Source organism: Triticum urartu, chromosome 2A (assembly GCF_056163025.1).
Source record: "Triticum urartu cultivar PI428250 chromosome 2A, HENAU_Tu73, whole genome shotgun sequence".
Lineage (NCBI taxonomy): Eukaryota > Viridiplantae > Streptophyta > Magnoliopsida > Poales > Poaceae > Triticum > Triticum urartu.
This window is the reverse complement of record NC_141874.1, coordinates 364,749,578-364,773,729: the sequence shown is the minus strand read 5'-3', so window position 1 is coordinate 364,773,729 and position 24,152 is coordinate 364,749,578. Positions and strand designations below refer to the sequence as shown.

At 44.2% G+C, this 24,152-nt stretch overlaps 1 protein-coding gene and 1 long non-coding RNA gene across 2 annotated transcripts; both read right to left on the bottom strand.

Annotated features, from left to right (window-relative positions):
* Nucleotides 1–669: 669 nt before the first annotated feature.
* LOC147985123 (uncharacterized) lies at nucleotides 670–22,960 on the bottom strand. Its single transcript, XM_087539842.1, has 2 exons — nucleotides 22,737–22,960; nucleotides 670–1,042 (listed from the first exon to the last, which is right to left on the bottom strand). Exons 1-2 carry the CDS (start codon nucleotides 22,958–22,960, stop codon nucleotides 670–672), a joined length of 597 nt encoding a protein of 198 aa, XP_087395968.1.
* On the bottom strand, nucleotides 13,942–17,063 carry LOC147985124 (uncharacterized). The gene is made up of 2 exons (XR_015615097.1): nucleotides 16,791–17,063; nucleotides 13,942–14,263 (listed from the first exon to the last, which is right to left on the bottom strand). It is a non-coding gene; the product is annotated as an uncharacterized LOC147985124 (long non-coding RNA).
* Nucleotides 22,961–24,152: the final 1,192 nt, after the last annotated feature.

The window sequence follows — 24,152 nt, the reverse complement described above, 5'->3', positions numbered from 1 at the left end:
TTGTTTTTGCTCAAGTATTCTTTTTTCAAGTGTAGGGGCGTGCACTGCTTAGTAAATCATTCGTGCACTGCATTGATCAGGGTTCTGTACTGCATGTGCATGCATTCCGCACTACATGTACAATTCACATTTTTTTCTTGTTTTTGCTCTTATGTATTCTTTTTTCAAATGTAGGGGCGTGCACTGCTTTGTTGGGTATGTGTAAACTTCATTCGACAGAGTATGTACTACATCCGTACACATTTTGCACTGCATGCGTCCTATTTGCACACGGCATCTTCGTCCGTTTTGTGCGCTGCTCGAATCTAATGATACATAAGCAAACAACAAAAAACAAATTATCACAAGCATTCAGTACAACAAGTTCATCATCAACAAACTAAGTTCAACAAAAAGCAATCTAACATAATCAAAGTTCATCATTACAAGTGATTCTGCATGACAAGCAAAGTAAGTTCAGCAAAAGCAAATGATCACAACCAAACTAACGATACATAAGCAAACAATATAAAGCAAATTTGATGATAATTCTAAAACGACGCTAGCATTGTTGCCTCTTGGCCGACACCATCTGCTTCTTCACCAGTTAGAGTCTCCCCATCCCTAGCTGCTCCTGGCGCGCTTCTTGGGGGGATCCTCCTTCTCCAGCTTTGCATGACAAAGCCCATCCTAGGTGAGGGTGATGCGGTTCCATATCTCATACGCTGCATAGGCATCCTTTGCCGCGTACTCAATGTGCCTCATGGACAGAGGCAGGTTGGCCCAGCGCCTGTGTTCATCGTCGATGATCTTCATGTTGTTGTAGTAGTCGTCGATGAGCATGCCGGAGACGTCTCCAAGGGAGTCCAACTCCTTGGTTGCCTCGGGCACCCTCCACTCCTTCTGGATATCGACGAAGTTGGCGACCTCCAGATTGACGCGCTCTAGCCTGGTTTTGTCGCCGTCGATGGAGAAGCCTGCAAAGGTGTACCTGGGGTCGGCGAGGAAGTTGTCAAAGATGGTGCACCTTTCAACGGCGCTTAGTTGGAAGAGCAACACCGGCCGAGTCTTTCATGACCCACAAGTGTAGGGGATCTATCGTAGCCTTTTCAATAAGTAAGAGTGTCGAACCCAACGAGGAGCAGAAGGAAATGATAAGCAATTTTCAGTAAGGTATTCTCTGCAAGCACTGAAAATTATTGGTAACAGGTAGTTTTGTGATAAGGTAATTTGTAATGAGTAGCAAGTAATAAAAGTAAATAAGGTGCAGCAAGATGGCCCAATCCCTTTTGTAGCAAAGGACAAGCCTGGACAAACTATTATATGAAGGAAAACGCTCCCGAGGACACATGGGAATTATCATCAAGCTAGTTTTCATCACGTTCATATGATTCGCGTTTGGTACTTTGATAATTTGATATGTGGGAGGACCGGTGCTTGGGTACTGCCCTTACTTGGACAAGCATCCCACTTATGATTAACCCCTATTGCAAGAATCTGCAACTACAATATAAGTATTAAGGTAAACCTAGCCATAGCATGAAACATATGGATCCAAATCAGCCCCTAACGAAGCAATGCATAAACTAGGGTTTAAGCTTCTGTCACTCTAGCAACCCATCATCTAATTATTACTTCCCAATGCCTCCCTCTAGGCCCAAAAAATGGTGAAGTGTCATGTAGTCGACGTTCACATGACACCACTAGAGGGATGATAACATACATCTCATCAAAGTATCGAACGAATACCAAATTCACATGACTACTAATAGCAAGGCTTCTCCCATGTCCTCAGGAACAAACGTAACTAATCACAAAGCATATTCATGTTCATAATCAGAGGGGTATTAATATGCATAATGGATCTGAACATATGATCTTCCACCAAGTAAACCAACTAGCATCAACTACAAGGAGTAATCAACACTACTAGCGACCCACAGGTACCAATCAGAGGTTTGGATACAAAGATTGGATACAAGAGATGAACTAGGGTTTGAGATGAGATGGTGCTGGTGAAGATGTTGATGGAGATTGACCCCTCCCGACGAGAGGATCGTTGGTGATGACGATGGTGATGATTTCCCCCTCCCGGAGGGAAGTTTCCCCGGCAGAACAGCTTTGCCGGAGCCCTAGATTGGTTCCGCCAAGGTTCCGCCTCGTGGCGGCGGAGTTTCATCCCGTGAGCTAGCTTATGATTTTTTCTCGGACGAAAGACCTCATATAGCAGAAGATGGGCATCAGAGGGCCACCAGGGGGCCCACGAGGTAGGGGGCGCGCCCAGGGGGTAGGGCGCGCCCCCCACCCTCGTGGACGGTGGGTGGCCCCCCTCTGGTACTTCTTTCGCCCAATATTTTTTATATATTCTGAAACGTACTCTCGTGAAGTTTCAGGACTTTTGGAGATGTGCAGAATAGGTCTCTAATATTTGCTCCTTTTCCATCCTAGAATTCCAGCTGCCGGCATTCCCCCTCTTCATGCAAACCTTGTAAAATAAGAGAGAATAGGCATAATTATTGTGACATAATGTGTAATAATAACCCATAATGCAATAAATATCGATATAAAAGCATGATGCAAAATGGACGTATCAACTCCCCCAAGCTTAGACCTCGCTTGTCCTCAGGCGAAAGCCAAAATCAAAAAATATGTCCACATGTTTAGAGATAGAGGTGTCATATGATCTCTTATGCTAAAGTAACAATTCAATCACAAATTCAAGTATGAATCATAAACTTCATTGAGAACCAACAAACTTTAATCTCAATCATTGAGGCAATTGCAATTTGTCATAACATAGGAAAGAGTCAATATAAGAGCTTTTCAGCAAGTCCACATACTCAACTATCATTTAGTCTTTCACAATTGCTAACACTCACGCAATATTTATGGGTATGAAGTTTGAATCGGACACAGTGAAAGATAGGGGCTTATAGTTTTGCCTCCCAACGTTTTACCTCAAGGGTAATGTCAACAATAATAGTTCATAAAAACTCACATCCAATTAGCTATATATATCAGGATCTTTCCAACACATTGTGCTTGCCAAAGGATACATTGTAAAAGGAGAGGTGAATATCACCATGACTCTTTGCATGAAGTATAAGACAAGAATAAAAGATAGGCCCTTCGCAGAGGGAAGCATAGGTTGTCATGCGCTTTTATGGTTGGATGCACGAAATCTTAATGTGAAAGAATGTCACTTTATATTGCCACTTGTGATGTGGACCTTTATTATGCAGTCCATCGCTTTTATTTCTTCCACATCACAAGATCGTATAAAGCTTATTTTCTCCACACTAATAAGTCATACATATTTAGAGAGCAATGTTTATTGCGTGCACCGATGACAACTTACTTGAAGGATCTTACTCAATCCATAGGTAGATATGGTGGACTCTCATGGCAAAACTGGGTTTAGGGATATTTGGAAGCACTAGTATTTCTACTTGGTGCAAAGAATTGGCTAGCAAGAGAGGGAAATGCAAGCTCAACATGTTGGATGATCCATGACAATATAATTTATCTTAGATGTAAGAAACCATAACCCATTACGTTGTCTTCCTTGTCCAACTTCAACTCTTTATCATATCATACTTTAATGAGTGCTCACGATTATAAAAGATGTCCAAGATAGTATATTTATATGTGAACCTCTCTTTCTTTATTACTTCCTATTAATTGCAACAATGACCAAAACTATGTTTGTCAACTCTCAACAACTTTTATTCATCATGCTCTTTATATGTGAAGTCATTACTCTCCATAAGATCCATATGACCTCTTTATTTCTTTTTATTTCTTCTCTTTTATTTTATTCCCTCAAGATCATAGAAAAATAATCAAGCCCTTGACTCAACACTAATCTTTATTATATATAGCTCACAGACTCGATTACATAGGAAGATCATAAAGCAGAACTCACAACTAAATCATACTAAAACTTATTCTACTAGATCAAGATATTATCCAAATGATCAAACTAAGAAAAACGGTAAAGATAAAAGGTGTGATGGTGATACGATACCGGGGCACTCCCCCAAGCTTGGCAGTTGCCAAGGGGAGTGCCCATACTCGATGCTCAGTTCTTCTTTGTTGGTGAAGAAGGTGTTGGTGATGATGGGTAGTCGCACATCGAGCGTAAGAGATCCTCCAATTTGCGGATAATGCCCTTGAGTGCGATGATATGCTCCTTCAACAAAATATTTTCACTTGTGAGATACTTGTTTTGCATACGAGCTAACTCAATCATCTTGAAAGCCTCAATCTCCATTAGGGTAAAGAGATTGTGGTGAGGTGGAAGGATGTCTTCTTCTGCTTCTGCCGGAACTTGATCCCCCATGGCCTTCTTGATCCCATCATCCATCTTGATCTCTTCGGGTTCTTCTCTCTTCAGCTCTATCTTCATTAGCCAAGCATCGGTGCCCTCATTGTTGGAGGAGGAGGGAGACGACATGATGCTTGGCCTTGATAACCCTGGCAGAAAACAACTCAAAACAAGAACATGAGATTTTTGTGTGATACGGTGGTCAAAACCTTCGGGAGATTATATAATGATTTTTTTCTGACCAAAAGAAGTATCGTGCAAGAAAACAGAGTCCGAAGAGAACATGAGGTGCCCACGAGGCAGGGGGCGCATCTAGGGGGTAGGGCGCGCCCTCCACCCTCGTGGAAGCCACGTGTCCTTTCCGGTCTGCTTCTTATTTTCCTATTTTCTTAATATTCCAAAATGGAGAAAAATTGCCATTAGAACTGTTTTGGAGTCGGTTTACTTACCGTACCACATACTTATTCCTTTTCGGAGTCTGAAACGTTCCGGAAAGTGTCCCTTATGTATTCCTCCGGGGTTACGGTTTCAATAACATTAGTTTCAACATTTATAGGATTACCTGAGATATAATGTTTGATTCTTTGACCATTCACCACCCTCGGATTTGTGCCTTCGAAGTTGTTGATTTTTATGGCACCGGAACGATAGACCTCCTCGATGATGTAAGGACCTTCTCATTTAGAGAGGAGTTTGCCTGCAAAAAATCTCAAACGGGAGTTGTGTCGCAATACATAATCACCTATATTAAACTCACGCTTTTGTATCCTTTTGTCATGCCATATTTTAACTTTTTCTTTAAACAGTTTGGCATTTTCATAGGCCTGGGTTCTCCATCCATCAAGTGAGCTAATGTCAAATAACCTCTTCTCACCGACAAGTTTGAAGTCATAGTTGAGCTCTTTAATAGCCCAATATGCCTTATGTTCTAGTTCGAGAGGTAAGTGACAAGCTTTACCATAAACCATTTTATAAGGAGACATACCCATAGGATTTTTATATGCAGTTCAATAAGCCCATAATGCATCATCAAGTTTCTTGGACCAATTCTTTCTAGATCTATTAATAGTCTTTTGCAAAATTAATTTGAGCTCTCTGTTACTCAATTCTACTTGACCACTAGACTACGGGTGATATGGAGATGCAATTCTATGATTAACATCATACTTAGCAAGCATTTTACGAAAGGCACCATGAATAAAATGTGAACCACCATCAGTCATTAAATATCAAGGGACTCCAAACCTCGGAAAAATAACTTCTTTAAGCATCTTAATAGAGGTGTTATGATTAGCACTACTAGTTGGAATAGCTTCTACCCACTTAGTAACATAATCAACAGCAACTAAAATATGTGTATACCCATTAGAGGAAGGAAACGGTCCCATATAATCGAAGCCCCAAACATCAAATGGTTCAATAATGAGTGAATAATTCATAGGCATTTCTTGACGTCTACTAATATTACCAATTCTTTGACATTCATCACAAGATAAGACAAACTTACGGGCATCCTTGAAGAGAGTAGGCCAATAAAAACCGGATTGCAATACCTTATGTGCAGTTCTGTCTCCAGCATGGTGTCCTCCATAAGCTTCTGAGTGACGCTTGCGTAAGATTTGTTCCTGTTCATGCTCCGGTACACAACGTCTAATAACACCATGTGACGCCCCCGATTCAATCGTACACTAATCATACACGCAAATGTGTATGATCAAGATCAGGGACTCACGGGAAGATATCACAACACAACTCTACAAATAAAATAAGTCATACAAGCATCATATTACAAGCCAGGGGCCTCGAGGGCTCGAATACAAGAGCTCGATCATAGACGAGTCAGCGGAAGCAACAATATCTGAGTAAAGACATAAGTAAACAAGTTTGCCTTAAGAAGGCTAGCACAAACTGGGATACAGATCGAAAGAGGCGTAGGCCTCCTGCCTGGGATCCTCCTAAACTACTCCTAATCGTCGTCAGTGGGCTGCACGTAGTAGTAAGCACCTCCCGAGTAGTAGCAGTGGTCATCGATAGTGGCGTCTGGCTCCTGGGCTCCATCGTCTGGTCGCAGCAATCGAGTATAGAAAGGGGGAAAAGGGGGAGCAAAGCAACTGTGAGTACTCATCCAAAGTACTCGCAAGCAAGGGGCTACACTACATATGCATGCATTGGTATCAAATGGAATAAGGGTAGTATATGTGGACTGAACTGCAGAATCCCGGAATAAGTGGGGGATAGCTAGTCCTATCAAAGACTACGCTTCTGGCCACCTCCATCTTGCAGCATGTGGAAGAGAGTAGATAGTAAGTTCACCAAGTAGCATCGCATAGCATAATCCTACCCCGGCGATCCTCTCCTCATCGTCCTGTTAGAGAGCGATCACCGGGTTGTATCTGGCACTTGGAAGGGTGTGTTTTATTAAGTATCCGGTTCTAGTTGTCATAAGGTCAAGGTACAACTCCAAGTCATCCTGTTACCAAAGATCACGGCTATTCGAATAGATTAACTTCCCTGCAGGGGTGCACCACATTTCCTAACACGCTCAATCCTCTTTGCCCGGACACACTTTCCTGGGTCATGCCCGGCCTCGGAAGATCAACACGTCGCAGCCCTACCTAGGCACAACAGAGAGGTCAGCACGCCGGTCTAAATCCTATGGCGCAGGGGTTTGGGCACATTGCCCATTGCACACCTGCATGTTGCGTACGCGGTAGGTGAGCAGACCTAGCCTCCCTTATACATGAGCAGGTGTTCTAGTCCAACCCGGCGCGCGCCGCTCAGTCGCTGACGTCATGAAGGCTTCGGCTGATACCACGACATCAAGGGCCCATAATTGTTCCCGCGTAGTTGGTTAGTGCATATAGGCCAGTAGCCAAACTCAGATCAAATACCCATATCTCGTTAAGCGTGTTATTTGAAGTAACCGCGAATGCCGACCAGGGCCAGGCCCAGCTCTCTCCTAGGTGGTCTCAACCTGCCCTGCCGCTCCGCCTCAAAGTAAGAGTTGGGGGCCGTCGGGAACTCAGGCCCTCCACTACCTAGATGGAGCCACATGTCCTTTCAGCCCCCACATCAGAACCACTTGCTGGTACTCAACGAGCCGACCCGACTTTAGTCACCACCTGTATAGCATGTATATATGTATGTATATACCCGTGATCACCTCCCCAGTGATCATGGCCCGATAGTATAGCATGGCAGACGGACTAGAATGTAGGGCCACTGATGAAGTACTAGCAACCTATACTAAGCATGTAGGATTGCATGTAAGGTATCAACAGTTGTAGCAATAATGACAGGCTATGCATCAGCATAGGATTAACGGAAAGTAGTAACATGCTACACTACTCTAATGCAAGTAGTATAGGGAAGAGTAGGCGATATCTGGTGATCAAGGGGGGGGCTTGCCTGTTTGCTCTGGCCAGAGAGAGGGGTCGTCAACACCGTAGTTGTACTGGGTAGCAGCGGCGTCGGTCTCGGTGTCTAGCGAGAGAAGAGGGGGGAGAAACAATAAATATTAAGCAAACAGATGCATAGCGATGCATGACATGACAAGTAGCGGTGCTAGGGGTGCCCTAACGCGGTATGAGGTGGTGCCGGTGAAGGGGGGAAACATCCGGGAAAATATCCCCGGTGTTTCGCGTTTTCGGACAAATGAACCGGAGGGGAAAGTCGCGTGTTTGCTATGCTAGGGATGCGTGGTGGACGAACGGGCTGCGTATCCGGATTCGTATCATCGTTTTGAGCAACTTTCATTTACAAAGTTTTTCCAACCGAGCTACGGTTTATTTTATATTAATTTTAAAAGATTTAAATCATTTTTAGGATTTATTTAATTCAATTTAAGTAGTAAAAAGCTAGGTGTACACAACAGAGGCCAGCCACAGCCTATGATCTATGGGGCCAGGGGACCCAGTTGACCGAGTCAACTTTTGACTGGTCAATGGTGTGTATAGTGCGTGTGGGACCCAGAGGTCATTGTCACAATATCCTAATTAACCTATTAATTAGTTTAATTAGCTAATTAGGTTAACTAATGTTTATTTAGATTAATTAAATAGGATTAATTAAGTTAATTAATTATCCAATTAATTAATATTTTTTATTTATTTTTCGTTCTATTTTTTCTGGGGCGTGGGCCCCGGCTGTCTGTGTCACAGTTGAGGCAACATGGCTGGTTAGCGGGCGCCCGGGCAATGGAGCCCCGGGGGGATCCAGCGCGGCTAGCCGGCGCAAGGGCGTGTGTGCGCGCTCACGCATGGCGGGGCAGCGACGCTGTGGCAGGGGGAGCGGCGCGTGGCCCTAGCGGGGAAGAGACGCGGCGGCGCCGGCGGAGTGCACAGGGGCGCGGCGATGCGCGACGACCAGGCACAGCAGCAGCCCTGAGCACGGGCGAGCATCGGCAGGGGAGGCGCGAAACGGCGGGCGGGGCAGGGGACAGGGGCGGCCGGCGCGCTGAGCGCGGCGGCAGCGACCGCGGGCGAGGCCGTAGGGAGCGAGGCGCCCGTGCTACGGGGTTTGCGATGGCCGAGCGCGACGGTGGACGTGCGGGACTGCGGGGAAAGGGAAGCAGGGGGGTGGGGTTCTCACCCCCGTTGCAGGGGAGTTGGGCGGCGAGGCGCGATGGCGCCGGCGGGAAGGAGGACGAGGCGGACGACGGTTAGGTCCGGGGTCGGCCGACGATGGAGAGGCGGGGCGGGGCAGTCCAGCGAGCGGCGAGGTGGGCGTCGGGGTGGCGCCGGGGATGGGCGCCGGTGTCAGGGGCGCGGGGCGGCGCGGGTTCTGGCTCCTCTTCCCCGATCTATATGGGGAAGGGGAGAGAGGCGTGGGAGAGATTGAGGGGATCTTGTGGTGGGGGAGTGGGAATCGGGCCTAGGTTCAGTGGAGTGGGGTTAGATATAGGAGGGATGGGCCGGCCGGCTGAGGGAGTGGCCGACTGGGCCGGCCCGTTGGGTCGGTTGGCCCGGGGGGGCTTTTCTTTTTCTTTAATTTTGTATTTTTTTCTGCTTTGGTTTAGCTTAGTTTCTTCCTTTTTTAATCTATTTCTATAAAAACTAGAACTAGCACCTAAATTAGTATTAATAATTATGCTACCGCCCCATTAATTTTTGGAAACTAAATAAAGTGGTTTAATATATTATTAATTGTAAAAGGCATTTAATCAATTGTTTTTATCATTATCTTCGGGCATTTAACATTTTATAAAGGAGTGGTTTATCCACCAATATTACATATGATTTATTTGTCACATGTAGAACATTTTAGCTTTGACATTTGAAAACTTTTATTGTTTGCTTCATTTCGAATTTGAATTCGAACCGGTTTCGAACTAATGCGGGTTTATCAACAGTAACCGAGGTGATGTGGCATCATTAGCAGGGAATTACTATAGTCTAATTATCCGGGCGTCACAATTCTCCTCCACTACAAGAAATCTCGTCCCGAGATTTAAGAGGCGTAAGGTGGGGTGGTTCTGGTTACGAAATTCTAGCGGGTGTTCTCGGTCTTAGTTGGTCGATCCATCATGTTGATGTCTCCATTCCCCTGCTTCAGGTCACCATGATGAAGTCAGCATCCTTTCCTCGGGAACTCCAACTTACGTATGAAGTACAAGGGGTAACTTCGAAAGAACGAACCGCTACCATGTTGCTTATCTGGTAGATAACATCAGGAAAGGTGGCGGAAGTAACCCTCGAATTGAAGCTTAAGAAGATATCGAGAGTAAAGTAAGAAGGTACCCTGAGAAGTTTAGAGTGAGCAGGCAATCATTCGATGCCTGAAATGAAGCGTGAAAGGGATGTAGAGCAATGGGAGTAAGTATTTCGTCTGATACCAGAATAGATCACTAGGCAGGTGGTCCATGAATCATATACGAAGTCAAGCGCGAGGAATAGCTTGGACAACAGGGTGTACAGGAGAGTCAGGTTTCAATCCTGTGGAACCGTGGGTTATGGGCCCACCATGTAGGTTAAAGTAGAAAGGGCGGTGATATCTTGCACAGTCATGATAACAAGGCATGCCAGAGGATAGCCTATCAGTTATGTTGGCACAACATCGGTACCAAGGGCGAGGGACGAAGAGAACCATTCTCCTGCTCGTTGAACGAAGCGGACCATTAGGGAAAGTTCTCGTCCATCGGTGGATACCGGAATGTCACCAATCAATAGTAACGGGTTCTTACTGACAGAGTTGTACACCGAGGTGCTTACAAAAGCAGTGACTTATTACTGCTTAGATCATATAAACCTCAACAAGGTTAAACAAAACAATGGAAAGGAAAATGTGATTATCAGATTAAACAGAAGAATGGAAAGGAAAATGTGCTTAAACATATATTTCAAGGGTATATCCTTCCCGAGGATAAGGAGAGCATGATATCCATGACCGTATATAATGTAGAAAACTCATTAGGTAAGGTGAGAGAAATTTCATGATATTACCCATACAACGGTGTTTGGATAATTGAGCAAGAAACAATTAGCATTGGGATAAGTGTTCTTGTTGAAAATCGGAGTACCACAGACATGCTTCGAGATAGCATTGACATGGTCTTCCAGCAAAGGTCAGACTTTGGATACACGAAGGATTCATCAGGAACAACTTGTAGAATAAGTCTTACCATTTCTCATGGAAGAATAGATAACCTTGTTAAAAAGGAAAACTATAACATTAGGTCCTCTGGCCAGGTATGCTAGGCATGACTTCACCTTATCGGGTCAAAGACCAATGCTATAACTCTTGGCAATATGTTCCAACCATCATATCTGACCGAGATTCTGATCTGATTGGTGTTAGGATACCTCAGACTTAGGAAGTCTAAGAAGAAAAGGAGCAATGCAAATTAAACGATATGATATTGTAAGATTCTCAGGAAATGAACTATGCAAGCGAGTTCTGAAACAAGAGTTCATCATTAAATCAAGAAGAGGATGAGGAGGTGGCTGATGGACTCAGTGATAATTCAACGAGGTATCCAAAAAGATGGATCTCCATAATCATGTGAACAAATAGATAACATTTAGATCAATTGATATAAGAGATATGCTCGAGGAAAACATACCCAATTAAACATTGGTTGAAAGGTGCACCCGAAATATGGGCTTAGGTAGGATGGCCGATGCTATAATGGTGATTTGATAACCAATGGTCTAAGAATGAAATGTCGACCATTAACTTCAAAGCAATAGGGTTGCTAGAAGGAAAGAATCCAAACAACACCGTTCACTTGTTGGAATCAACACGGGGACCAAGAAAGAATAGTGATGATGAGAAGTATCACTACACCAAGAATTCTTAAGAGGTGGAGCAATCCTCACAACATCCTTGACATAAAAGACAGTACTACTTCAAGGTAGAACATAATACAAACTGGAAAGAAAATTGCATCCATAACATGAACAAGTTTATGATGAAAGGGAGTAAGGATGTTGTCGGTGGCAACTCAAATTACCAAGGGACGAGGATGGTAAATATCATCATGAATTCGATCGATATCCTAAAAGGAGTCAAATGTTGATGATGATCACGACAAATTTTGTCGAGAGATTTCATGAGGATGTAATCGATCAGCGATGACATCAAGTGTAAGGAATGATAAAGCAGGAGGTTATTGGAACCACAGGTACGACACAAACTTGAAATCAAGCTTGTTGTTCAAGGCGAAATGGTATGACGAGGAAGATCGGCTTAAGCCTAGCTCATCATCGAAAGTTGTGCTCTGGGGTTAAGGACCAGGTATCATAGTTAAAATTGCACGATAATGATATAGCCGAGCAGGCTAGGACTTACGTGATCGAGTTCAAATTCGTAACTAATGAAGGTTACCAAGAGTTGTTTAATCACGGTGCGAACTCGATTCAGTTATCAATGTCTTTGAGTGTTTAATAACTCAGAGCCCGTGAAAAAAAAATTGGAATCAGTGAGAATGTAGTGCTTGATGAAGAACTCATAAGAAGTTATGCAGTTCCGTGATAATATCGAGATACCAGGGGGTAATACTCGACGATAGATCAAAGTAGAGGTTGGACTGGGTATTGCTCTGCAGAAGACAAGTGCTTAAACTTGCACGAGAAATGGTATTTAAAGGAGAACATGGTCGGGACCACGATTGCAAAAGGCCAGATCCCAGATATAAGATGAACTTATACCAAAGGAATAATTAATTTAAGAGAAGCTTTAATGATAAGATCTACATCGTGTCCATGGGCATGAACACAAAGTTCAAGGTCGACTCCCACTTCTCCAATGCATAACCTTTCATTCACTTCTCAATTTCAAAGAAGTTGTAGTGTTGAAATTTTATCTGACATAACAACAATAGAGTATGACCCGTAGTAGTTTCTGGGTTCACACAGATTAGAAAAGGCATAGTCCAACCCATCAAGGTCTCTTAGGAACATATACCACAAACTTCAGGAGTAAATAACACAAGCTCGAAAGCAGAGCATGGTTGGTCAATCAGAGGATAGGATTTACCAATGGAGAAAGAACTTCCAAAGTGATTCAATATGAAGGACAATATCGGATAAAATCCAACGAAGGATCCAGTGGTCCTCAAGAGATCTGATGTGAGCATCGGTACTCAACCAGAGGAAGAAACAATGCAAGGAGATCAGACTATAGAAACAACTGACTAATTCAAAGCTCAAATGTAAAAGAATTATGATTTCCGATCAAGGGATCAGAAGCAAACACTCTGATTAAGGATGGATAAGTTGCGTAGGCTTAGGGGTATAATCGATGGCAATCTGACTGGTCGAGATCCAGCTCATGTTTAAAATGACATCTAAGTCAGAAGGATGAATTCTAGGACCTGATTGAGGATTGCGAGCATTCGCAACATATCGAATCAATGGTCTCAAAATGATAGTGACAAAGGCTGCCAATAAGATTAGTATACTTATGGGATTAACCATAATGCAAGCAAGCAAGAATTTCAAGGGCAATAAGTTTCTAGGGAATTTCGGAAGATCGAATATTATTTTGAAGACCTTAGTGAAACACATAAACAACTGGGATGGGCAGATACTAGATAAGTGCGAGAATTATCGGTAGGGGTATTAAGGTGACAAAGAACAGCAAGGCGGTAAGCTCAAAGGATTATCGAAACAACGACGAGTATTTCGGGGTATCTTGTAATAACAAGACCAACTGGGGATGAATGTAAGAATGACAACTGCATGTAGTTATCCATAAGGGTTGGCGGTGGAAGGGGAATTGCAAACGCGATGAACAAAAGTTCTCGGGTTAACAGCGAAGAGTATCTTCAGGGTCTTCACGTGTAGCATACGATCATCAGTAATAAAGGGCTCTCCGGGTGAAAGTGATAACGAGATCCTAATGTTAGATTTAGCAAAATTCATTTTAACCTGAATAGAAGAGAGATCAGAGTCCCAGAGTATAGATCGTGGAGTAAAAGATGCTAATACCACCCAAATGGCGACGTGGGCCTGTAAGGCACACAACCATGTTAGTAAAAGTTTTGCAATGTCTAGACTCGACTTCGGCCAAGGAGTGTGGAAGGGGGATTCCTACAGGCAGTCGGCTCTGATACCAACTTGTGACGCCCCCACTTCAATTGTACACTAATCATACACGCAAACGTGTACAATCAAGATCAGGGACTCACGGGAAGATATCACAACACAACTCTACAAATAAAATAAGTCATATAAGCATCATATTACAAGCCAGGGGCCTCGAGGGCTCGAATATAAGAGCTCGATCGTAGACGACTCAGCGGAAGCAACAATATCTGAGTACAGACATAAGTAAACAAGTTTGCCTTAAGAAGGCTAGCACAAACTGGGATACAGATCGAAAGAGGCGTAGGCCTCCTGCCTGGGATCCTCCTAAACTACTCCCGGTCGTCGTCAGCGGGCTGCACATAGTAGTATGCACCTCCCGAGTAGTAGCAGTCGTCATCGACAGTGGCGTCTGGCTCCTGGGCTCCATTGCCTGGTCGCAGCAATCGAGTATAGAAAGGGGAAAAGGGGGAGCAAAGCAACCGTGAGTACTCATCCAAAGTACTCGCAAGCAAGGAGCTACACTACATATGGATGCATTGGTATCAAATGGAATAAGGGTAGTATATGTGGACTGAACTGCAGAATCCCAGAATAAGAGGGGATAGCTAGTCCTATCGAAGACTACGCTTCTGGCCACCTCCGTCTTGCAGCATGTGGAAGAGAGTAGATGGTAAGTTCACCAAGTAGCATCGCATAGCATAATCCTACCCGGCAATCCTCTCCTTGTCGCCCTGTTAGAGAGCGATCACCGGGTTGTATCTGGCACTTGGAAGGGTGTGCTTTATTAAGTATCCGTTATATTGTCATAAGGTCAAGGTACAACTCCAAGTCGTCCTGTTACCGAAGATCATGGCTATTCGAATAGATTAACTTCCCTACAGGGGTGCACCACATTTCCCAACACGCTCGATCCTCTTTGCCCGGACACACTTTCCTGGGTCATGCCCGGCCTCGGAAGATCAACACATCGCAGCCCTACCTAGGCATAACAGAGAGGTCAGCACGCCGGTCTAAATCCTATGACGCGGGGGTTTGGGCCCATCGCCCATTGCACACCTGCACGTTGCATACGCGGCCGGTGAGCAGACCTAGCCTCCCTTACACAAGAGTAGGCGTTCCAGTCCAACTCGGCACGCGCTGCTCAGTCGCTGACGTCACGAAGGCTTCGGCTGATACCATGATGTCGAGTGCCCACAATTGTTCCCGCGTAGTTGGTTAGTGCGTATAGGCCAGTAGCCAGACTCAGATCCAATACCTAGATCTCATTAAGCGTGTTATTTGAAGTAACTGCGAACGCTGACAAGGGCCAGGCCCAGCTCTCTCCTAGGTGGTTTCAACCTGCCCTGCCGCTCCGCCTCAAAGTAATAGTTGGGGGCCATCAGGAACTCAGGCCCATCACTACCTGGATGGATCCACCTGTCCTTTCAGCCCCCACATCAGAACCACTTGCGGGTACTCAATGAGCCGACCCGACTTTAGTCACCACCTGTATAACATGTATATATGTATGTATATACCCGTGATCACCTCCCGAGTGATCACGACCCGATAGTATAGCATGGCAGACGGACTAGAATGTAGGGCCACTGATGAAGTGCTAGAAACCTATACTAAGCATGTAGGATTGCAGGTAAGGTATCAACAGTTGTAGCAACAATGACAGGCTATGCATCAGGATATGATTAACGGAAAGTAGTAACATGCTACACTACTCTAATGCAAGCAGTATAGAGAAGAGTAGGTGATATCTGGTTTTCAAGGGGGGGGGCTTGCCTGGTTGCTCTGGCCAGAGAGAGGGGTCGTCAACACCGTAGTCGTACTGGGTAGCAGCGACATCGGTCTCGATGTCTAGCGAGAGAAGAGGGGGGAAGAAACAATAAATGTTAAGCAAACAGATGCATAGCGATGCATGACATGACAAGTAGCGGTGCTAGGGGTGCCCTAACGCGATATGAGGTGGTACTGGTGAAGGGGGGAAACATCCGGGAAAATATCCCCGGTGTTTCGCGTTTTCGGACAGATGAACCAGAGGGGGAAAGTTGCGTGTTTGCTATGCTAGGGATGCGTGGCGGACGAATGGGCTGCGTATCGGGATTCATATCGTCGTTCTGAGCAACTTTCATGTAAAAGTTTTTCCATCCGAGCTACGGTTTATTTTATATTAATTTTAAAAGATTTAAATCATTTTTAGGGTTTATTTAATTCAATTTAAGTAGTAAAAAGCTAGGTGTACACAACAGAGGCCAGCCACAGCCTATGACCTGTGGGGCCAGGGGACCCAGTTGACCAAGTCAACTGTTGACTGGTCCATGGTGTGAATAGTGCGTGTGGGACCCACAGGTCATTGTCACAATATCCCAATTAACCTATTAATTAGTTTAATTAGCTAATTAGGTTAACTAATGTTTATTTAGATTAATTAAATAGGATTAATTAAGTGAATTAATTATCCAATTAATTGATATTTTTATTTATTTTTCGTTCTAATTTTTCTGGGGCGTGGGCCCTGGCTGTCTGTGTCATAGTGGAGGCAACATGGCGGGTTAGCGGGCACCCGGATAACGGAGCCCCGGGGGGGATCCAGCGCGGCTAGCCGGCGCAAGGGCCCGTGTGCGCGCTCACGCATGGCGGGGCAACGACGTTGTGGTAGGGGGAGCGGCGCTTGGCCCGAGCGGGGAAGGGACGCGGCGGCGCCGGCGTAGTGCACAGGGGCGCAGCGACGCGCGACGACCAGGCATAGCAGCAGCCCTGAGCACAGCCGAGCATCGGCAGGGGAGGCGTGAAACGGCGGATGGGGCAGGGGACAGGGGCAGCCGGCGCGCTGAGCGCGGCGGAAGCGACCGCTGGCGAGGCCGTAGGGAGCGAGGCGCGCGGGCTGCGGGGTTGGCGATGGCCGAGCGCGATGGTGGACGTGCGGGACTATGGGGAAAGGGAAGCAGGGGGAATGGGGTTCTCACCCCCGTTGCAGGGGAGTTGGGCGGCAAGGCACGATGGCACCGACGGGGAGGAGGACGGGGCGGACGGCGGTGAGGTCCGGGGTCGGCCGGCGATGGAGAGGCGGGGCTGGGCAGTCCAGCGAGCGACGAGGTGGGCGTCGGGGTGGCGCCGGGGATGGGCGCCAGCGTCAGGGGCGCGGGGCGGCGCGGGATCTGGCTCCTCTTCCCCGATCCAGATGGGGAAGGGGAGAGAGGCGTGGGAGAGATTGAGGGGAGTGGGGATCGTGTGGTGGGGGAGTGGGAATCGGGCCTAGGTTCAGTGGAGTGGGGGTTAGATATAGGAGGGATGGGCCGGCCGGCTGAGGGAGTGGCCGACTAGGCTGGCCCGTTGGGTCGGTTGGCCCGGGGGGCCTTTTCTTCTTCTTTAATTTTGTATTGTTTTTTTCTGCTTTGGTTTAGCTTAGTTTCTTCCTTTTTTAATCTAGTTCTATAAAAACTACAACTAGCACCTAAATTAGTATTAATAAATATGCTACCGCCCCATTTATTTTTGGCAACTAAATAAAGTGGTTTAATATCTTATTAATTGTAAAAAGGCATTTAATCAATTGTTTTTATCACTATCTCCAAGCATTTAGCATTTTATAAAGGAGTGGTTTATCCACCAATATTACATATGATTTATTTGTCACATGTAGAACATTTTAGCTTTGACATTTCAAATTTTTTATTGTTTGCTTCATTTCGAACTTGAATCTGAACCAGTTTCAAACTAACGCGGGTTTATCAACAGTAACCGAGGTGATTGGCATCATTAGCAGGGAATTACTGTAGTCTAAATATCCGGGCGTCACACACCATCTACTCCTTCGTTATAAAGATGTGGGTCATCCCAGAAGTAATGTCTTAAATCATAGAAGAACTTTTTCTTTTGCTGGTATGTGAAACTAGGTGGTATAAATTTAGCAACAATGTAATTTGCATAATCAGCATACCATGGAGCAGTACGAGAGGCATTTATAATAGCTAATTGTTCATCAAGAAAGCTATCATCAATACGTAGTGGGTCATCAAGAACATTCTCTAACCTAGACAAGTTGTCTGCAACGGGGTTCTCAGCTCCCTTTCTATCAATAATATGCAAATCAAATTCTTGTAGCAAGAGAACTTTCTAATAAGGCTAGGTTTAGCATCTTTCTTTTCCATAAGATATTTAATAGCAGCGTGATCAGTGTGAATAGTTACTTTAGAATCAACAGTATAAGGTTTGAACTTATCACAAGCAAAAACAACTGCTAAAAATTCCTTTTCAGTGGTAGGATAATTTCTTTGAGCACTGTCTAGAGTTTTACCAGCATATTGAATAATGTTTAATTTATTATCAACTCTTTGCCCTAGAACAGCACCTACAGCATAATCACTAGCATCACATATGATTTCAAAGGGTAAATTGCAATCAGGTGGCTGAACAATAGGTGTAGAAATCAAAGCTTTCTTAAGTATTTCAAATGCTTCTACACAATCTCATCAAAGACGAAAGGAATATCTTTTTGTAGTAGGTTGGTCAGAGGCCGAGAAATTTTTGAGAAGTGCTTAATGAACCTCCTATAAAAACCGGCATGACCAAGGAAACTTCTTATACCTTTGATGTCCTTGGGACACGCCATCTTTTCAATAGCATCAACTTTAGCTTTATCAACTTCAATACATCTTTCAGAAATTTTATGCCCCAAGACAATACCTTCATTAACCATAAAGTGGCACTTCTCCCAGTTCAAGACAAGATTAGTTTCTTCACATATCTGCAAAACTCGATCAAGGTTGCTCAAGAAATCATCAAAAGAGGATCCATAAACGGAGAAATCGTCCATGAAAACCTCAAAAATCTTTTCACAAAAGTCAGAGAATATAGCCACCATGCATCTTTGAAAGGTAGCAGGTGCATTACATAAACCAAAAGGCATACGTCTATAAGCAAAAGTACTGAAAGGGCAAGTAAAAGTGGTATTTTCTTGATCATCAGCCGACACAGGTATTTGAGAGAAGCCAGAGTAACCATCTAGAAAGCAAAAATGTGTATATTTGGATAATCTTTCTAGCATTTGATCAATGAAAGGCAAAGGGTAGTGATCTTTTTAGTAGCTTTATTTAATTTGCGAAAATCAATTACCATCCTATAGCATGTAATAATTCTTTGCGGAATCAATTCATCTGTATCATTAGAAATGACAGTAATACCTCCCTTCTTAGGGACACAATGGACATGACTTACCCACTGACTATCAGCAACGGGATAAATTATACCTGCCTCAAGGAGCTTTAATATTTCCTTTCTTACCACTTCTTTCATCTTAGGATTTAGCCGTCGTTGGTGATCAATAACTGGTTTGGCATCTTTCTCCAAATTTATCTTGTGTTGACATAGGGTGGGACTAATGCCCTTAAGATCATCAAGAGTATATCCAATAGCAGCACGGTGCTTCTTCAGAGTCTTCAATAATCTATCTTCCTCATGCTCTGAAAGGTTAGCACTAATAATAACAGGATATATCTTTTTTTCATCAAGATAAGCATATTTAAGAGTATCAGGCAATGGTTTAAGCTCAAACACGGGATCACCCTTGGGTGGAGGAGGATCCCCTATGATTTCAACAGGCAAGTTGTGTTTCAGAATAGGTCCCTGTTTAAAGAATTCCTCATATATTTCCCTTCTTTCATTCATGAACAGATCATTTTCATGGTCTAGCAAATATTGTTCTAAAGGATCAGTAGGAGGCACATCAATAGAAGCAAGAGTAATAATTTCAAATTTACTAGGCAATTCCTCATCACGGGGTTGTCTACGAAACTTAGCAAAATTAAACTCATGAGACATATCCCCTAAACCAACAGAAATAATATCCTTATTGCAGTCTATCTTAGCATTAACAATGTTCAAGAAGGGTCTACCAAATATAATGCGACAAAAGCTATCTTGTGGGGAACCAAGAACAAGAAAATCAGCAGGATATTTAACCTTCCCACACAAGACTTCAACATCACTAACAATCCCAATTGGTGAAATAGTATCTATATTGGCAAGCTTAATGGTAACATCGATATCTTCTATCTCAGCAGGTGCAATATCATGCATAATTTCTTTGTATAAGTAATGAGGTATTGCACTTGCACTAGCACACATATCACATAAGCCATGATAGCAATGATCTCCTATTTTAACATAAATAACAGGCATGCCTACAACAGGTCTATGTTTATTTTTAGTATCAGGTCTAGCAATTCTAGCAGTCTCATCACAGAAGTAAATAACATGCCCATCAATATTATCGGCCAAGAGATCTTTAACCATAGCAATATTAGGTTCAACTTTAACTTGCTCAGGGGGTTTGTGTGTCCTAATATTACTTTTGTTGACTACAATTGGAACTTTAGCATGCTCCTTTATTCTAACAGGGAAAGGTTGTTTCTCAACCGGAACAACAGGATCATTATAACTGATAGTCTTTTCTTCAACTTTAGTAGGTGCAACTACTTTTACTTCAATGGGAGGATTATATTTAAACCACTTCTCCTTAGGGAAATCAACATGCGTAGCGAAGGATTCACGAAAGGAAGCTACTATCTCAGAGTTAAGTCCATATTTAGTGCTAAATTCACGAAAATCATCGGTATCCATAAAAGATTTAACACAATCAAAATTAGGTGTTACCCGACTCCTTACATTCGTCGAGGTCCCAATCTTCAGAGTTGTGTTTATTTCTCTCCAATAAATCCCATTTGAATTCAATAGTCTTCATCATAAAATATCCATTACAAGAGGTATCGAGCATGGAGCGATTACTGAGAGAAAGCCGATCATAAATTTTTTGAATAATCATTTCTCCTGAGAGCTCATGATTGGGGCATTAATATAACATTGACATAAGCCTCCCCCATGCTTGAGCGATGCTTTATCCTTCATGAGGCCAAAAATTATATATATAATTACGATCACGATGAACAAGATGCATAGGATAAAACTTCTGGTGAAATTGCAATTTCAATCGCTTATAGTCCCATGATCCCATATCATTAGCCTATACCATGTCAATGCATATCCCTTCAAAGATAAAGGGAAAACCTTCTTCTTGATGACATCCTCGGGCATACCTGCAAGATTAAATATTCCACAAACCTCATCCACATAGATTAAGTGTAAATCGGGATGCAATGTTCCATCTCCTGCAAAAGGATTAGCTAGCAGTTTCTCTATCATACCCGAAGGAATTTCAAAGTAAACATTTTCAGTAGGTTGAGGAGCAACTCTTTGCTCTACTGGTTGGGGTGAAGATACCTCGAACAAGCCCCTCAAAGGATTATGTTCCATAGTAACAAGTGACAGTAAATTTCAACACACTATATAATTTTTTCCTTACCAAATTCCACCTACCAAAGGTGCTTCACTCCCTAGCAACGGCGCCAGATAAGAGTCTTGATGACCCACAAGTGTAGGGGATCTATCTTAGCCTTTTCGATAAGTAAGAGTGTCGAACCCAACGATGAGCAGAAGGAAATGATAAGTAGTTTTCAGTAAGGTATTCTCTGCAAGCACTGAAATTATCGGTGACAGATAGTTTTGTGATAAGGTAATTTGTAACGAGTAGCAAGTAATAAAAGTAAATAAGGTGCATCAAGATGGACCAATCCCTTTTGTAGCAAAGGACAAGCCTGGACAAACTCTTATATGAAGGAAAGCGCTCCCGAGGACACATGGGAATTATCGTCAAGCTAGTTTTCATCATGTTCATATGATTCGCGTTCGGTACTTTGATAATTTGATATGTGGGTGGACCGGTGCTTGGGTACTGCCCTTACTTGGACAAGCATCCCACTTATGATTAACCCCTATTGCAAGCATCTGCAACTACAACAGAAGTATTAAGGTAAACCTAACCATAGCATGAAACATATGGATCCAAATCAACCCCTAACGAAGCAACGCATAGACTAGGGTTTAAGCTTCTGTCACTCTAGCAACCCATCATCTAATTATTACTTCCCAATGCCTCCCTCTAGGCCCAAAAAATGGTGAAGTGTCATGTAGTCGACGTTCACATGACACCACTAGAGGGATGATAACATACATCTCATCAAAGTATCGAACGAATACCAAATTCACATGACTACTAATAGCAAGGCTTCTCCCATGTCCTCAGGAACAAACGTAACTACTCACAAAGCATATTCATGTTCATAATCAGAGGGGTATTAATATGCATAATGGATCTGAACATATGATCTTCCACCAAGTAAACCAACTAGCATCAACTACAAGGAGTAATCAACACTACTAGCGACCCACAGGTACCAATCAGAGGTTTGGATACAAAGATTGGATACAAGAGATGAACTAGGGTTTGAGATGAGATGGTGCTGGTGAAGATGTTGATGGAGATTGACCCCCCCCCCCCCCAATGAGAGGATCGTTGGTGATGACGATGGTGATGATTTCCCCCTCCCGGAGGGAGGTTTCCCCAGCAGAATAGCTCTGCTGGAGCCCTAGATTGGTTCCGCCTTGTGGCGGCGGAGTTTCGTCCCGTGAGCTAGCTTATGATTTTTTCTCGGACGAAAGACCTCATATAACAGAAGATGGGCATCAGAGGGCCACCAGGGGGCCCACGAGGTAGGGGGGCGCGCCCCCACCCTCGTGGACGGTGAGTGGCCCCCCTGTGGTACTTCTTTCGCCCAATATTTTTTATATATTCTGAAACGTACTCCTGTGAAGTTTCAAGACTTTTGGAGATGTGCAGAATAGGTCTCTAATATTTGCTCCTTTTCCAGCCCAGAATTCCAGCTGCCGGCATTCCCCCTCTTCATGCAAACCTTGTAAAATAAGAGAGAATAGGCATAAGTATTGTGACATAATGTGTAATAATAACCCATAATGCAATAAATATCGATATAAAAGCATGATGCAAAATGGATGTATCAGTCTTGCCGACGGAGAGTTGGCAGAGGGCGGGTTTCTGCGTCGCTTTAGGATCGTTGTTGTACTCGAGATCAATGCCGACGATCTTGTGGCGCTGGAGGCTGAGGTGGCGCTCGTACTGCATGAGGGAGATCGCCATCTGCTTCTTGTCGTTGGTGTGGATGACGTGCAACTTGGTGTTGCCGTGGGCCTCCACACCATTGTACTCGTCGGTGAACGCCATCGCCGGTAGTAGGGCTTGGTGTTTTCTATGGAGATCGATGTGATGGAGCGATTTGGTGTCAGCGCAATGGATACTTGTGTTGTTGTGGATGAGAAGGCCTTTGGCAGGGGTCTGAATTTAAGGGGAGGGCGCGGGGTGGGATGGCCGCATCGGATGAACTGCACAATCTCGCTGACGATGCGGTTGTGCAGATCGTGGGTTGGTGTTGTGTCTGTGATCGTGGGTTTGTGGCGATGGAACCGCTCGGATTGGGTGGTTGTATGTGAACGTGGTTTTATTTTATTTTTTATCAGTAAATTTTTTAACCACCACTTTCTGTGCGAATGGGCATTTGTCACGTTTATATGTATCCTACATGTTAACAGAACTGCATTGGTTATCATTCTGCACTGCATCGTCTATCAAAGAGAACTGCATTTTGTCTACAGGTGTGTACTTCACCGTTTTTTGCGTGTCCTTGCTGCAGCCCCTGAAAAAAGTACAATGTATTCCGCAATTTTACGAGTTTTTCACTGTGAACTAGACCATGTATTTATTCATGTAGGTAATCCGGAACTGAATTGCTATACCGTACTACTTCATCTAACCAAATGCACTACATTTTTCTAGAGCTGCGTACTGCATCTGTTTTTGCGTGTACTTGTTGCATTCCCTGGCATGGGAGGGGTAGGGATGGGGGTTGGGGGCCCCCTTTTTTATTGTTGTGGCACTTATTTGAAGGTAGACTTTTTTCGGATGCGTTTCTTAACACACGCATTGTTTTTTATTTGAACTTTTTTTACGAACTGCATGTATTTTATTTTGTTTTACCGTCTGAACTTCATCGTTCTTCATAGAGAATTGCATCATGTGCGTTTTGATGTAGTCTGTCTTATTTAGTCGGGCCATTTTTGGGCCGACCAGTTTTATGTGACCCTTTGCCACGCGGGCCTCCTACGTGTCCCTCCCAGGCGATCCCACCGCTCCGCTGACAAGGAGAGAGAGCGAGAAGAATCCCCTCTCCTCTCTTGCAGTTTCTCCCGAGGCATCTCTCCCTCGAGCAAATCCGTCGTCGCCCGCAGCAACTGTCGTCGCCCGAGGAACCGCCGCCCTCAAGAGGTCCTTATTCCTACATTCCGCATCGCTGTCCGCTCCGCAAGCCCTTGTCGCTGCGCTCCCGCAGCCCTTTCCTGTCCGTTACCATCACCGCCCC

What these genes read in the sequence shown, in the direction of transcription:
- LOC147985123 (XM_087539842.1), bottom strand. Translation starts at nt 22,960, where the DNA reads ATGGCGTTCACCGACGAGTACAATGGTGTGGAGGCCCACGGCAACACC. An exon ending in CTCTCCGTCGGCAAGACTGA is followed by an intron (nt 1,043 to 22,736) that starts TACATCCATTTT and finishes ATGAAAGACTCG; the next exon opens with GCCGGTGTTGCTCTTCCAAC.